This window comes from Pyrgilauda ruficollis, unplaced genomic scaffold, assembly GCF_017590135.1.
Source record: "Pyrgilauda ruficollis isolate IOZ18807 unplaced genomic scaffold, ASM1759013v1 scaffold48, whole genome shotgun sequence".
In the NCBI taxonomy this organism is placed as follows: domain Eukaryota; kingdom Metazoa; phylum Chordata; class Aves; order Passeriformes; family Passeridae; genus Pyrgilauda; species Pyrgilauda ruficollis.
Genome location: NW_024526377.1, coordinates 4,501,462 through 4,517,639, shown reverse-complemented (window position 1 = coordinate 4,517,639; position 16,178 = coordinate 4,501,462). Strand labels below are relative to the sequence as shown.

The following is a 16,178-nucleotide window of genomic DNA, read 5'->3' as shown; positions in this document are numbered from 1 at the left end:
GTTTGGAGGGGTTCAGAGGTGCTGGTTGGGAGATTTTGGGGGGCTGGGGTGTTGGGCGGGGTATTTTGGGGGTTTGGAGGGCTCGGAGGGGCTGGGTGGGGGATTTTGGGGGGCTCAGGGTGCTAGGATTCTGGGTGGGGGTTCAGGGTGTGGGGTTTTGGAGGCTCAGAGGTGCAGGACTCGAGGTTGGGGAGGATTCAGGGGTAAAGAAGTGCTGTGTGTGGGATTTTGGGGGCTCAGAGGGGCTGGTTGAGGATTTTTGGGGGGCTCAGGGATGCTGGGTGGGGGTCCAGGGATTTTTGATGGGAGTTTTGGAGGCTCTGATGTGCTGGATACGGAGTTGGGGAGGATTCAGGGATACAGAGGTGCTGTGTGTGGGCTTTGGGGGGCTCAGGGGTGCTCGCTGGGGGATTTTGGGGGACCCTGGGGTGCTGTCCCTTGCCTGGAGAGGGGGACCTGGCAGTGCAGGCGGCTGAGGAGAGAATTTCAGGACGGGCAGCACCCGAAAAACCGCGATAAAACGAGCAATGGCACCGACAGGAGACAGAAATCTGTCACTGAAGCACTCTGAAAAAACAGCCGGAATTACATAATCCTCCCAAAAGTGCCACTCGTGTCCCAGAAAGGGACAGTGCTGGGACACAGGGCCAGAGCAGGACATCCCAGCAGCTCCGGGAGGGAGAGATCCAAAAGGAGATGCTCCCAGATGCTTTTTTCTTTTTTGCCCCAAACCGCCAGGTTTTGGTGGAATTGCTTCCCTGGGAGGAAGAACAATCCAGGAGCGATCCCAGAGGAGGAGGAGGAGGAGGAACGGGCCGGGATGAATCATCCCGTGTACCCTGGCAATGCGGGGCGGCTGCCGGCCCCTGTGACCTCCCCTTCCCTGCCAGCACCGCTCTGGGGACATGGGGACATCCCCGAGGGTGACAGGGCAGGAACTGGGGCAGGAATCCCCCAGGAGCTGGATCCCAGTGCCGCCCCCATCGCGGGGTGTGGGGGAGCTGCAGCCACAACGCGCAGTGGCACTGGGACGGCGTCGTGGTGGGGACACCGCGGGGACATCCTGGGACATCCTGGCCGGGCTGTCCCCGGCAGCAGCTCCCGAGCTCATCCCTGTCCTGTCCCAGCCCCTCATGTGTGCCAGATCCTGTCCCCACTGTGCCAAATTCTGTCATCATTGTGCCAAATCCCGTCCTCATCATGCCAAACTCTGTCATTGTGCCAAATCCCGTCCCTGTTGTGCCAAACTCTGTCCCCATCGTGCCAAATCCCACCCCCGTCATGCCAAATTCTGTCCACATCGTGCCAAATCCCATCCCTATTGTGCCAAATTCCGTCCCAGTCGTGCCAGATCCTGTCCGCATCGTGCCAAATTCCGTCCCAGTCGTGCCAGATCCTGTCCCGATCGTGCCAAATTCCGTTCCCGCTGTGCCAAATCCCGTCCTCATCTTGCCAAACCCTCTGTCCCCATCCAGCCACAACAGCCACGGGCTCACCTGAGAGGGGCGGGGACCTGCCCTCATCCCTCTGCTCCATATTCAAGCAGCTCCCGAGCTCATCCCTGTCCTGTCCCAGCCCCTCATGTGTGCCAGATCCTGTCCCCATTGTGCCAAATTCTGTCCCCATCGTGCCAAATCCCACCCCCATCATGCCAAATTCTGTCCACATCGTGCCAAATCCCATCCCTATTGTGCCAAATTCCGTCCCAGTCGTGCCAGATCCTGTCCGCATCGTGCCAAATTCCGTCCCAGTCGTGCCAGATCCTGTCCCGATCGTGCCAAATTCCGTTCCCGCTGTGCCAAATCCCGTCCTCATCTTGCCAAACCCTCTGTCCCCATCCAGCCACAACAGCCACGGGCTCACCTGAGAGGGGCGGGGACCTGCCCTCATCCCTCTGCTCCATATTCATGAGCTCCTTCCTCCTCCTCCTCCTCCTCCTCCTCCTCGCCCGGCCCTCCCGGTGTCCCGGAGCGCTGCGGCGGCCGGCGCTCGGTGCCAGCCGCGCTCGGTACCAGCCCGGCTCGCTATGGCCCGTGCCACCACCCTGGTGTCGCAGCTCTGGCTCCTGCTCCAAGCCTCCTGCCTCTGCCTGGCCCAGCTCGTGAGTGCCGTGCTCGATTCCCGGGATGGAGAAGGGGATGGAGAAGGGATGGAGAAGGGGATGGAGAGGGGATGCAGAAGGGGATGCAGAGGGGACATTCCCCATCTCCGCTCCCTCGCAGTGCTGAGCACTTTGACTTTATTCCCCCAGCAGTTTTCCCGTGTTTTTCCCAGGAATGTCGCCCCGGGAGGGTGGGAACAGCCACAGCCCCGACCCGTGCGGGCTCTCTGTGCGGACTTGGAAATTCGGGAATTGTTGGCTAAATTAGTTTGGTTTGATTTTCCCTCTGGAGCAGCACTGGGGCGCTTTGTCTTCCCCACTGGATTTTTTGGGAAATTTGCTCCTGTTTTCCCGGGGTGTGCTGCAGATCCGGACTGAGCAGGGCTGGGGGGGCTCTGACCCTGCCGGGGTGGTCCCAGGGCTCTGTGGGGCTGTCGGGGGGTCCCCATGGACTCTCCAGACTCACCCAGCAGCAGGAGAAAATGGGTCTGGAAAAAGGGAAGGTGAGCCCTGGAGAGGGGCAGGCAGAGGGATTCCACCTGGGAAAACTCCTTGCCTTATAGCTGCAAAAAAAAATATCAGATTTTAGAGGTTTTGGAAAATTTTTCAGTGTAATTCCTGAGCTGCCTGTTGGAAACTGGGGGACAACTCCTTCCTAAACCCTCGCCGGGATCCCCATGGGCTTGTGGGGCAGGGGAGCGGAGCAGGGGGGATGTGGGAATTTCAGGAACAAGGAGCCCTTTGGAATTCGTTCCTTGGGTAGGACAAAGGTGCCATTCAGGGGAGATCCCGGGGATGGGCTCCGGGATTGATCCAAGGTAGAGCTGGGGCTCTCCTGTTGTGTACACAAACCAGCAGCACCTCTCACCCCTATAGATTTACACCGATTCCTACATTTATTCCTTATATTTATATTAATTTTTTAAATTAATCCAGCCTGGGAGGCTGGAGGAGCTGCAGGAGTGCAGCCCAGCCACCGTCTGCTTCCCATTTCCAGGAACACCAGGGCTTCAGTCTGCAGGACCGGAATCTCTTCCCCCTGAACTCCCTGTTAGGATAACAGAGGTTTCTTTGCCGAGTCCTGTGCAAACCTCAAAGCCAGGACCAGGCTCTGGGAGCTTCCCTGAATGGAGCTTTTGTCTGGAGCCTGGGAGCGGAGCCAGCCTGGCCCAGGGAGAGCTCACACAGAGGGGCTGGGGGTCCCCACCTCATCCTGGGGTTTTGGGCACCTAAATCCTGACAGTGCTCCTGGAAATCCCACTCTGAGCTAAAAGGGGTCTTTGGAAGGGCTGCTGTCACCCCATGGACACCCTGCTCTGGGAGTGGCAGGGAAGGGGGGACAGAGATGGGGTAGAAATGCTTGGAGAGCCTGCTCCATCCAGGCAGGAGCACCAGGGAAAGAGGGAGAAGAAATGCGGCAAAAATGTCATCCCATGAAGATCCCACTCCATGGGGGCAGGAGATCCTCAGGTACCAGGGAAAGAGGGAGCAGAGATGGGACAAAAACTCTGCCATCTCATGGAGATCCTGCTCCATGGGGAGAGGAGATCCTTGGATACCAGTGAAAGAAGGAGCAGAGGTGGGGTAAAATGTTATCCCATGGAGATCCTGCTCCATGGGGTCAGGAGATCCTTGGGCACCAGGGAAAGAGGAAGCAGGGGTAAAAATGCTGCTATCACCCCATGGAGACCCTGCTCTGTTCCCCATGGACACCAGGGCAGGAGAGGGGAGAAATGGGATAGAAATTAGGCAGAGAGTGAGGAGCTGGAGGTGCCAGTGTGAGAAATCCTGGATTTCCCCATCCATGCCCTTGCTGGAGGATCCACAGAAGGGGCAGAGCTCTGAGCCCTCGGGGTGTTCTCCATCCCAGCTCCCTGGAAGTGAATTCCCGGCACATTCCCCACACATCTCGGGGTCCTTCCTGATGTGGATCCCATCCCTTTTTCCACAGCGAGGGCCCCCAGGAGAGCCTGGCCCACGAGGGCCCCCCGGTCCCCCAGGAGTGCCGGGAGCCGATGGCATCGATGTGAGTGAGCAGCAACCAGTGCTGGCTGAGGGAGGGAGGGAGGGAGGGGACACGCAGCACAAAAGGGACTTTGTGAGTGGCACAGGGCTGGGGGTGCAGCTCCGTGCTGTTCCCACTCCTGATTTAGGGCAGACAGAGCAGCCCCAGCTCTGTTTGGTGCTGCACCCCAAATCCAGCTCCATCCACAGCTGGGGAATTGGGGGTGGGATTGGTTTTTGGGGATGCAGGACAGGGAGGTTGGGGTGCTCAGAGGGGTTGGGGCAGGGAGCACCCCAGAGGTGCCCAGTGAAGGGGGGACCTGTGGGGGGACAGTGACACCCCAGTGGGGTTCCTGCAGAGGGATGTGGTGGGGGATTGTGGCTCTGGATCCTCCACGGGTTATGGGATGGGGGTCTGAACAGAGGGGAGCCCTGTGAGGCAGCAGAAAGTGCCCTTTCTCCAGGATGTGGTGTTATTTTAGTGTTATTTATACTCAGAGCAGCCACAGCGCTTCAGAAACCCCAGCAAAATCCTCACGAAAGCCCTCTCAGAAACCCCATCAAACCTTCACAAAACCCCAAAACAACCCTCACAAAATCCCACTTCACATACCCCAGCAGAACCCTCACAAAATCCCAGTAGAACCCTCACAAAAACCCGCCTCAGTAACCCCATCAAACCCTCACAAAACCCTAGCTCAACCCTCAGAAAACCCTCCTTCACAAATCCCACTAAAACCCTCACAAACCCCCATGAAAACCCTCACAAAACCCAAAAAACTCTCACAAACCCCAAAAAACCTTCACAAACCCCACTAATACCCTCATAAACCCCACTAAAACCCTCACAATCCCAACCCACTTTCCCAACCCTGTCCCCATCCTGCCCTGCCTGTGGGATCCAGCAGCTCCCTCCTGTCCCAGGAGCAGGACAGGGATCGGGGTCCCCGGGATGGGCTCTGTGGGGTGCCCCATCCCTTTTCCACCTCTCCTTTCTCAGGGTGACAAAGGCCCTGTAGGATCTGCTGGCTCCCCGGTGAGTACCCACCCCATCCCAGTGATCCCGCTCCTTCCACGGGGCCTCCTTCCCACCTGATCCCAATTTTTCATTTTTCCAGGGTGTCAAGGGCGAGCCTGGAGCTCCTGGTCCGGATGGACCCCCAGGGAAGCCGGGAATTGATGTGAGAACTGTCCCCTGTCCCCTCCTGGTGTCCCTGTCTGTGGGGTCACACAAACTGCTCCTGTCCCCAGGGTCTGTCCCACATAAAAATGTGCCCAAATCCCTTTGGGCAGGAGCTGAAAGCACCTGGGGAATCCCAAATAAGCTCAGGAAGAGCTTTTGACACCCTTTTCCACCTTTAGGATCCCAGCAGAGCTCAGGAAGAGCTTCTGCCACTCCTACCCACCTTGGGGATCCCAAAAGAGCTTGGGAACTGCTTCTGCCACCCTCTCCCGTTTCGGGAATCCCAAAAGAGCTTCTGCCACTCCTTTCCACTTTGGGAATCCCAAAAGAGCTTCTGCCACTTTTTCCCACACTGGGAATCCCAGCAGAGCTCCTCTTGTTTCCTCCAGAATAAATCTGAAGCAATTCCATGTCCCCCACTGTCCCCACTTTCTTGGTACCCATAAGGTGGCACCAGTGACTTTGCCACTGTCCCCTCCTTGGCACAGCCTGGCAGAGGTGGTGGCAGGAAGGGGACGGAGCTGCCACCTCACCCTGCCTGTCCCCAGGTCCCCTGGGTGTGTGATGGGTGCCTGGGGAGGTTTGGGTGGGTTCCTGCCCCATCACAGGGATAAAACAGGGATCAGGGATGGGTGGAGCTGCCCACGTGTCCTTGCCAGGGTTGGATGTGCCCAGGGTGCATGTGAGGGTCTCTGTAGGGCATCCCTGTGCCGTGAAATTCCTGATGGATTCAACCCAGCAAGAATTCCTGGCTGGAGAGCAGGAGCAATGGGAATAACTCACTGGGTCTCTTCCCTTGCAGGGCCTGACGGGAGCCAAAGGGGAGCCAGGACCCACTGGCAGGCCAGGAATTAAAGTGAGTGAGGGGCAGTCCTGGGCTCCTCATTCCCAGACTTCCTCATTCCCAAATTCCCACCTTCCCATATTCCCACCTTTCCAAGGATCCCACCTTCCCAATTTCCACCTTCCCAAATTCCCAGCTTTCCAAATTCCCAAGCTCCCTCATTCCCAGTCTCCCACCTTCTCAGGCTCCCACCTTCCCAAATTTCCAACCTTCCCAAATTCCCACCTTCCCAATTTCCCACCTTCCCAATTTCCCACCTTCCCAGGCTCTTTCCTTCCCCCCAGCCCCAGCCTGGGGCCATCCCTGTCACTCTGGAAGGGATCCATGGATGCAGGAGCTGCCTGATGGAATTTTTGGCCCTGAGGCTGCATCCAGGGAGGGGGAATTGGAGCAGCTGCCAGAGCAGATCCTCCTTTTCCAGCTCCTGACTCTCCTCTTGTGTCCTGGCAGGGCCAGCCTGGACTCCCAGGGCCACCAGGGCTCCCTGTGAGTATCTGCTGCTCCCATGGGTGGGGTGGGCACTCCCAAGTCCCCCCTGCTCCATCCTTGGTGGTGGGGTCGGAATCACCCTCCTTGGGGCAGGAATTCTGGAGGATTTGGGTAATTTCTAGCAATTGTAATTTTTTTTTTTTGTTGCAGGGTCCTTCACTGCCAGGACCCCCCGTAAGTGCCACACTGGGGCTGGGATGGGTGGCCTGGGGTCCTGCTTGGAATTGTGAAGGAGGAGCTCAAACCTCAGCACCCCCAGAGGGGACAAATCAGGATGGGACCTCTCTCATTCCGTGAATTTCTCTCCCTTCTCCCTAAGGGGCTTCCAGGCCAGGTTGGACTTCCCGGGGAGATCGGAGTGCTGGGACCCAAGGTGAGGAGTCAGGAGGGGACAGGGAAGAACGTCCCTTCCTTCCACCAGGAGCTGCTTCTCTGCCCTCCAGGGCTCCTGGGATGATCAGGGATGATCCTGAAACGTGGGAATGGAGGTTCCCCTGGTGCCATCACCCTGGGAATGTCCCCATTCCTGCTGGGACTGTCCCGGTTTCCACCTCCCCCCCCCGGTGCCAAATTCTCCTTTCCTGGTCTTCTTTCCTAGGGTGACCCTGGACCCGATGGCCCGAGGGGTCCCCCAGGCCCTCCAGGGAAACCTGTGAGTATCTCCCATTCACCTCCAGGAGGGAGAAGATTCCCCAGACTCATCCTCGGGATTGGGGCTGAAATTCAGGCTCTGGCTCTCACCTCCCACCCCACTCCTTGTTCCCTGTTCCTGTAAAACCATCCCGATGTAAAATCCTGGAATGCTGAGGGTTTCCTTCCCTGCAGGGACTTCCAGGACACCTCCAAGGCGTGGAAGGCAGCGCTGATTTCCTGGTGAGAGTCCTGCCATGACTGTATCCCCTGCTGTGACCAGGGTGTCCCCCGTGTCCCACGTGGAGCAGGACCCCTCCCTCCCTCTCTTCCCAGGCTTCTCCAGGTCATTCCCAACTCATCCTTGTCCTTTCTTTCCTCCCAGTGCCCCACCAGCTGCCCCCCAGGTCCCAAGGGCCCCCAGGGACTGCAGGGACTGAAGGTAAGGAAGTCCTGGAGCTGCCATGGGGGGAAAAATGGGAATTGTCACCTCCAGGATGTGGTGGAGTGAAGGATCCTTCTCTGGATCTCTGGAGCACCAGGACAGGGAGGCCTGGAGGAAAAGGTCCCTGTGGGTCCCCAGCCCCTTCCTGGGGGTGGTACCCTGTGCCAAAGCCCCAGCCCCAGCTCAGGATGTCACCTGTGGGATTGTGAACCTCCCCAATGTCCCCAGTGGGATCGTGAGCCCATTCCATGTCACCTGTGGGATTCTGAGCCCCCCAATGTCCCCACTGGGATTCTGAGCCCCCCAATGTCCCCACTGGGATTCTGAGCCCCACAATGTTCCCACTGGGATTCCGAGCCCTGCAGTGTCCCCAGTGCATCAAAATCCCAGGTGGGGATTTTGAGCCCCACCACATCCCCAGCAGACACCCCAGGGTGGGATGTGGTGGCAGGGGCGCTCTATGGGACATGGCCACCCCAGGGTGGTGCCACCACCCTGCAGCTCTGCCAGGGATTTTCCTCACGGATTTCCTCTCTTCCCCCCTCAGGGACACAGAGGCCGCCCCGGTGCCCTCGGAGAGCCTGGCAAGCAGGGAGAGCCGGTGAGTGTTGCAGCAGGATCCCAGAAGATCCCAGCAGGATGGGATTCTGAGCCCCCCAATGTCCCCACTGGGATTCTGAGCCCCACAATGTTCCCACTGGGATTCTGAGCCCTGCAGTGTCCCCAGTGGGATTTTGAGCCCCAGCAGACACCCCAGGGTGGGATGTGGTGGCAGGGGCGCTCTATGGGACATGGCCACCCCAGGGTGGTGCCACCACCCTGCAGCTCTGCCAGGGATTTTCCTCACGGATTTCCTCTCCCCCCCCTCAGGGACACAGAGGCCGCCCCGGTGCCCTCGGAGAGCCTGGCAAGCAGGGAGAGCCGGTGAGTGTTGCAGCAGGATCCCAGAAGATCCCAGCAGGATCTCAGCCAGATCCCAGTGAGATCTCAGCAGGATCCCCACCAGATCTCAGACAGATCCCAGCAGGATCTCAGCAGATCCCAGCAGGATCCAGGTGTGGCTGTCCCTGTGAGGCTGGAGCCAGGGAAGGAGTTTTGGGAAGAGAAAGGAAGAAGGGAGGAAAGAGGAAAATGGAAAATATGGGAATGGGAGACCATGGTGGCTTCCTGGGCAGGGTCACCTGTCCCCATCCCCTGCCGGGTGCCAGGTGGGGGCTGTGGTGTCCCCAGGCTGCTTCGTGTCCCCTCTCCCTCCAACATTCCCTTTTCTCTCCATTCCCAGGGCCCCAAGGGGGATGTTGGTGCCTCTGGAGAACAAGGAGTCCCAGGCCCTCCGGTAAATCCTTTATTCCTCTTTTCCTCTGTCCCCCAAGTGTTCAGGAACTGGGGCTAGCATCTTTATCCTTGTCCCCAGACACCAGGGAGGTGACACCAGCCTCTCCCTGCTCCCAGCACTGGGACTGAAGCAAAGCCTTCATCCCATCCCCTCCCAGACATGGATGCCACCACCTCTCCCTCTGGAGGGCTCCATGGGCACCTGGGCTGCTCCCAGCGATAATTTGGGACAAATCCCTGCTGTCCCCTGAGTCCCCCTTGCCCCGGTGGGAATTAAAGCCACAGGAATTCTCAGAGCACTTTGAAGATGAAAAACAATTACTGGGCTGAGCCCTGCAGGCCAGGAAAGGGCAAAACTACTTTGAAGCCAAGAGCTCTGGCCCAGGGAAGTGGCTGCAGTTTGGGCCCTCTGGAGTTATGGAATTGACAGCTGGAAAAGCACCTGCTGGGGGGCTCTGGAATTAGGAGGGACTGGAATTCCTCATGTTTGGATTCCACTGTTGGGTTTTGCTGTAATTGCTGCTTCCCCCTGGGCTGCTCCTGGGTTTTTTTTCCCAGCTGAATTTGCTGTGGTTTTCTTCCCTGCAGGGACCTCAGGGCCTCAGGGGGTATCCTGGCATGGCAGGACCCAAGGGGGAGACGGTGAGTGCGGGTGGCATCCCCAGGCTCCAGGCTCCAGATCCCACTGAGATCATTCCCAGCAGCATCCCTCCATGCTGAGCCGTCTCAGGGATGCAAGGATGGATTGGGGTGGGAATTGACCTTTCCATGCTCTCTTTGCAGGGCCCTGCTGGCTACAAGGGCATGGTCGGGAGCATCGGAGCCGCCGGGCGGCCGGTGGGTGCCCCTCCCTCAGCCCTGGGTGCTCTGGGGTCCCACTTTGTCCCACTCAATCCTTGTGTTCCTCTCTCCTCCAGGGCAGGGAAGGCCCCAAGGGACCACCTGGGGGCCCTGGTGACAAGGGAGAGCTGGTAGGTGACACCCCAATGTCAGTGTCCCCTTTTCCCCAGCTTGGCACTGTTCCCACATGGAAAAGGCTCTGCCCTGGTGCCCTCGAGGGGCATCTTCACCTCTCAGGACAGCAGCAGGACACTGACACTTGTCACCTCCTGCTCTAGGGTGGCCGTGGCATCAGGGGACCGCAGGGTGACATCGGCCCCAAGGGGGAGAATGTGAGTACAGCTGGTGGCACCTGTGCCCTGCCTGGGCACGAGCCCCTTGTCCCTGGCTGTGCCATTGCGTGTCCCCTCCAGCGCACACCTGGAACGTTCCTTTCCCTCCCCACGTTTTTTTGTCCCCACTGTGAGCCTTTGAGTCCCTTCGAGATGTCCCATGAGTGCCTCCTCCCCTTTTTCAGGGTCTCCCGGGCATCGATGGCAAGGATGGCACCCCAGGTATCCCAGGAGTGAAGGTGAGGGAATGCTACCCGCTGGGAATAACGGGAATGACAAAGGGAATAATGTCCCTTGGCACGGCAGCTCCTGGCCACGGGCTCAAGGACACTGTCCCCCCTTGGGCAAGAGCCCCTTGCCCACCTGTGGGCACCCCACTCCTGGTGACGCCCCTCTGTCCTTGCAGGGTGGCACAGGACAGGCCGGACGCCCGGGAACACCGGGACACCGGGGACAAGCTGTGAGTGCAGGACCCCCCAGCCTGTCCCCTGAGGGGTGACACCCCTCTGCCAGGGGTGCCAGGGCCAGCACCCCTCGGGGACACTGAGCTGTGCCCAGGGGTGACTCCCTGAGGGGAACACTGAGCTGTGCCCAGGGGTGACTCCCTGAGGGGAACACTGAGCTGTGCCCAGGGGTTGATCCCGGCTTTGTTCCCTTAGGGTTTGCCGGGCCAGCCGGGAAGCAAAGGTGGCCCAGGTGACAAGGTGAGTGACACCTCTGAGCATCCACCCCGCGGCTCTTGTCCCCTCCATGTCCCTCCCTGTTCCTGCTGTCTCTCCCTGTCGCCCCCTGTCCCCTCTGAACCGCCTCTCTCTCCCTTCACAGGGTGAATCGGGTCCTCGGGGCCACCCCGGTGTCACCGGTGCCCCAGGGCAGCTTGTAAGTACCGAGATGTCGCCGTGTCCCTCCCGGGGACAGCTTCGGGGCTGATCTCTCTCTTTTTTCCTTTTATTTCCCCGTTTCCTGCGAAAAGCAGAATCGGGCACTTCATTCCCCGCCTGCTCCTCCCGGGAACCCCTGCTCCTGTCACCACCCTGCGGTGGCGACAAGGACAGGGACACTCCTCCCTCGGAGAAGGACAAGGAGCACACCACCCGGTCAATCCCATCTTTTGTGGGATTTTCTTTCTCATTTTTAGGGCGAGCCCGGACCTCGGGGTGAGCAGGGCCCGCAGGGTGTCCCCGGGCCGAAGGTGAGCTGGGGACATCGCGGGGGTGTGGCCGTGCCGGGGGGGGTGGCCCTGACTCCGCTCCTCTGACTCTCCGCAGGGTGACAGGGGCGAGCGTGGCCTCGTGGGACCCCCCGGGGAGCCGGGCAGAGTGGTGAGTTGTCCCCAAAGCCGGTGAGTTGTCCCCAAAGTTGGGCTGGGACATGGGGGATGCTCTGAGTTGTCCCCAAAGCCACTCTGGGACACGGGGGATGCTCTGAGTTGTCCCCAAATCCAGGCTGGCACACGGGGGACGCTCAGCCCTGGATGGGAGATTCCAAGCCTGGATTTGGGGTCAGTGGGACACAGCCAGACTTCCCCCTTTGATCCCAGGGTCAATCCCGTGCCTGTCCTGCTGCTGAGGGATTAGGGAATAGCTCAGGGATTAGTGGGACCCCAGCTGGGACAGGAATTTCCTCCCATCCCAGGAGAGCCCAGCCCCTCTCCAGAGCTTTCCTGCACTGGAAAAACAGCCAAACCCCTGATTTTTGGTGCTTTTCCTGGGGACAGGGATCCACCCCTGGAAGATCACTGCTCTGGGCATGGCTTCTCCATGGTTTTGTGCCCTGTGTCCCCTCAGAGCTGGGATTTAGGGAAGGTTGGGATCAGCTGGAGGATGGGAACTGCCTGTGCACCTCACTGCCTTGGGGACAATTCCCTCATAGGTAAAGGTCTTCCCATTGTCTCCCATCACTCATTCTCCCATATTCCTTGGATTTCCAGGGGCCAAAGGGCGAGCAGGGCCCACCAGGCATCCCAGGACCCCAAGGCTTGCCTGGAGTCAAAGGAGACAAGGTAACAGCTCTGGGGACAGCAGGGTGGCTTCTTGGGGGCTCTGAGCTGGCCTGATCCCACTTTTTCCTTTTCCCAGGGCTCTCCAGGGAAAACCGGCCCCAAAGGCAGCATTGTGAGTACATCCCAGGCTGTTTAACAGAGCTGGGTTTAACACTGGCTCTAGGCACCTTCTCCATGAATTCCCCCCCTCATCCCAGAGCGTGGGGGTGACTTTGGGAATGTTCCCGTCTCCCCTTGCCTTTCCTTTAGGGAGATCCAGGTGTCCACGGCCTGGCAGGGCTCAAGGGAGAGAAGGTGGGTGCTTCCAGGTGATTCCTGGGAATGCTGGGGGATCCCTTCCCATGCTGGGGGATCCTGCCTGGCATTAAATCCCAGCTCCAGCCCTAAATCCCTGCTGTCACCTTTCCTTGTGTCCTCTGTCCCCAGGGGGAGTCAGGAGAGCCAGGACCCAAGGGACAGGTGAGTGATGGGGGGATTGGGACCAAGGGGACCCCACAACTTGGGGGATTTGTGGGATCTTCAGCTGGATCCTCCTGGCTGAGGTGCTAAGGGAATATTTTCTCTGGAGATGGGAGTCAGTGACCACAGTCAGCCCTGGATTCAGGCTCAGCTCCTCTTTGGGGTTAAACCCTGGATTCAGGCTCAGATCTGGGCTCAGCATCGGATTCAGCCTCAGCCCCAATTTTTGAGATCCAGCCCCAGTCCCATTTGGAATCCAGCCCTGAATTCAGCCCCAGCCCCAGTTTGGGATCCAGCCCTGGATTCAGCCCCAGCCCCAATTTTTGAGATCCAGCCCCAGTTTTTGGTATCCAGCCTGGGTTCAGCCCCAGCCCTGCTTGGGACCCAGCCCTGCCTGTGGTTTTTGGGGCATTTTGAGCTCTCGGGGTGCAGCCCCCGAGCACAGCCTGAGCCTCTCATGTCCCTCTCTCTCCATCTCTCTTCCAGCAAGGCATCCAGGGAGACCTCGGCTTTCCCGGCCCCTCGGGGGATGCAGGAGCACCGGGAATTCGGGGCTATCCCGGCCCGCCCGGCCCGCGGGGGCTGGTGGGGGAGCGTGGAGTGCCGGGAATGCCGGGCCCGAGGGGCACAGCCGTGAGTATCCCGATCCCACAAACCTCCTCACACTCCCTGCTCGGCAGGAATTGCCTCTCCTTCCCACCCAATTCCTCTGGGAAAACACTGCTGTTCCACTCAGCAGCTGGGATCCCGCCTTCCTGGGGAGGAATTCTGTCTTTCCCACTGTGTATGGCATCCAAATCCCTCCCCATATAAACCAGCCAGCAGCAAGGATCTGCAGGGTTGGGATTTTTCCCTAAAAACCTCATTTTGGACTCAAATGCCATGAGCACGGAGTGAGCTGAGCATGGAGCACTTGCCCTGGGACAGAACGGGGAAGAGCAGGGTGGGAAGGTGACCTGGGATGCAGGGAGGGGATGGGGATTGGGATTTGGGCTGGGAAAGGCTCTGGGAGGCAACAGAAGGAGCGAAATTCCCTTCCTGGCAGGGCAGGGACGCTGGGGACCAGCACATCGTGGACGTGGTGCTGAAGATGCTGCAAGGTGAGGGTGGAGTGGGGCCACCACATCCCATGGATCCCATGGATCCCATCCCATGGATCCCACCCCATGGATCCCTTCCCATGGATCCCACCCTATGCATACCACGGATCCCATCCCATGGACCCCATGGATCCCACCCCATGGATCCCATCCCGGCCCCTCTCTGCCCCACAGAGCAGCTGGCAGAGGTGGCCGTGAGCGCCAAAAGAGCCGCCCTGGGTGGGGTCGGGGCCATGGGACCCCCCGGCCCCCCCGGCCCCCCAGGGCCACCCGGTGACCAGGGACCCCACGGCCCCATGGGACCCCGAGGTGTCCCCGGAATCCTGGGAGCTGCCGGGCAGATCGGCAATGTCGGACCCAAAGGTGGGTGGTGGTGGCACGGTGCCAGTGCAAACCCTCCTGGGGTGGCACTGCCACGCTTTTCCCTGTCCCTGATCGCCCATCCAGGGTTTCCATGGAGTCCTTCCCTCCTTTTTGTACCCACAGGAAAGAGAGGAGAGAAGGGCGAGCGGGGAGAGGTTGGCCGTGGCCACCCAGGAATGCCGGGTCCTCCAGGGATCCCAGGTGAGACCAGGTGTCCCCAGGTGGCCTTTGTCACCTTGGGGTGATGAGCCCAGTGGTGGCTGGGGACCTTCTGATCCATCCCACAAAAACTGCTCAGGTTCATCCTGTAAATCTGCTCAGGTTCATCCTGTAAATCTGCTCAGGTTTATCCCACAAAAAGGTTCGTCCCACAAAAACTGCAGAGGTTCATCCCATAAATGTGCCCAGGTTCACCCCACAAAAACTGCCCAGGCTCATCCTGTAAATCTGCTCAGGTTTATCCCACAAAAATTTCATCCCACAAAAACTGCCCAGGCTCATCCTGTAAATGTGCTCAGGTTTATCCCACAAAACCTGCCCAGGTTCATCCTATCAATTTTCCCAGATTCATCCCGCAAAATCTGCCTAGGGCTCATCCCAAAAATCCCCCACCTGGATCATCCTTCCTTTCCTTATTCCTCATCTCTGCCACCTCTTTCCCTCTCTCTGAAACTGCTCTGCCCGCATCCCCAAACCTCTCCAGCAGCATTCCCCAATCCCTATTTCTCAGGGAAAAACCCCTATTTCCAAGGGAAAAATCCCCATTTCCAAGGGAAAACCCCTATTTCTCAGGAGAAAACCCCTATTTCTGAGGGAAAAGAATTCCCTATTTCTCAGGGGGAAATCGGTATTATTTCTGAGGGAAAAATCCCTATTTCTGAAGAAAAATTCCTATTTGTCAGGGGAAAAAAAATCCCTATTTCTGAGGGAAAAATGCCTATTTCTGAGAGGAAAATGCCTATTTCTGAGGGGAAAATGCCTATTTCTGAGGGAAAATCCCTATTTCTCAGATGAAACCCCTATTTCTCAGGCAAACCCCCCATTTCTCAGGGAAAATACATATTTCTCAGGGAAAAAAAACCCCTATATCTCAGGAAAAAAAATCGGTATTATTTCTGAGGGAAAAAATCCCTATTTCTGAGGAAAAATTCCTATTTCTCAAGGGGAAAAAAAATTCCCTATTTCTGAGGGGGAAATCCCTATTTCTGAGGGGAAAATACCTATTTCTGAGGGAAAATGCCTATTTCTGAGGGAAAATCCCTATTTCTCAGATGAAACCCCTATTTCTCAGGGAAAATACATATTTCTCAGGGGAAAAAATCTGTATTATTTCTGAGGGAAAAATCCCTATTTCTGAGGAAAAAATCCTATTTCTCAGGGAAAAAAAAAACCCTATATCTCAGGAAAAAAAAATCTGTATTATTTCTGAGGGGAATATCCCTATTTCTGAGGAAAAATCCCTGTTTCTGAGGGGAAAATCCCCTGTTTCTGAGGTAAATCCCCTATTCCTGAGGTAAAACCCCTATTTCTCAGGCAAACCCCTATCTCAGCTTGAGCCTCAGCACCCCGTCCACCCCACCTCCTTGCCTTTCCAGGTCTCCCGGGCATCCCAGGCCACGCTGTGGACGGCAAGGCGGGCGAGCGGGGCCTGCCGGGCTCCCCGGGCGAGGCGGGCCGGCCGGGCTCCCCGGGGCCCGCGGGCCTGCCGGGCTTCTGCGAGCCGGCCGCGTGCCTGGGAGCCTCGGCCTACGCGGCCGCACGCCTGACGGAGCCGGGCAGTGTCAAGGGCCCCTCGTTCTGAGCGATTCCCCGCGGAAAATCCCTTCCCAAAGTGACCATAACGCTGCAATCCCGCGGGGAGCGGCTTCCGCGCTTTCCCGGTTCTGGGGTGAGGGTGGGCGCGGCGAAAACACAGCCCTAAAATAAACCTAAATCTAGGAGCTGATTTTCTTTTACACGTAATAAAAGGTAAAATAACAAAGCTTTTTCAGAGAAAAACTGAGCTAGGGGTAAGAGGTTTTTAGTCTTACTAAAACACTCTATAAAAGCAA

The 16,178-nt window shown here is 58.2% G+C and overlaps 1 protein-coding gene across 1 annotated transcript; it reads left to right on the top strand.

The window, feature by feature from the left end:
- The first annotated feature begins 2,026 nt into the window (after positions 1-2,026).
- On the top strand, positions 2,027-15,948 carry COL9A2 (collagen type IX alpha 2 chain). Its single transcript, XM_041479146.1, has 32 exons — positions 2,027-2,101; positions 4,053-4,127; positions 5,106-5,141; positions 5,233-5,286; positions 6,091-6,144; positions 6,583-6,618; positions 6,772-6,795; positions 6,941-6,994; positions 7,220-7,273; positions 7,447-7,494; positions 7,637-7,693; positions 8,244-8,297; positions 8,979-9,032; positions 9,620-9,673; positions 9,815-9,868; positions 9,949-10,002; positions 10,150-10,203; positions 10,389-10,442; positions 10,610-10,663; positions 10,863-10,907; positions 11,029-11,082; positions 11,342-11,395; positions 11,472-11,525; positions 12,134-12,205; positions 12,282-12,317; positions 12,455-12,499; positions 12,632-12,664; positions 13,151-13,297; positions 13,710-13,764; positions 13,939-14,127; positions 14,251-14,328; positions 15,723-15,948. The coding sequence occupies exons 1-32, from the start codon at positions 2,027-2,029 to the stop codon at positions 15,926-15,928; spliced, it is 2,067 nt and encodes a 688-aa protein (XP_041335080.1). The 3' UTR covers positions 15,929-15,948.
- Positions 15,949-16,178: the final 230 nt, after the last annotated feature.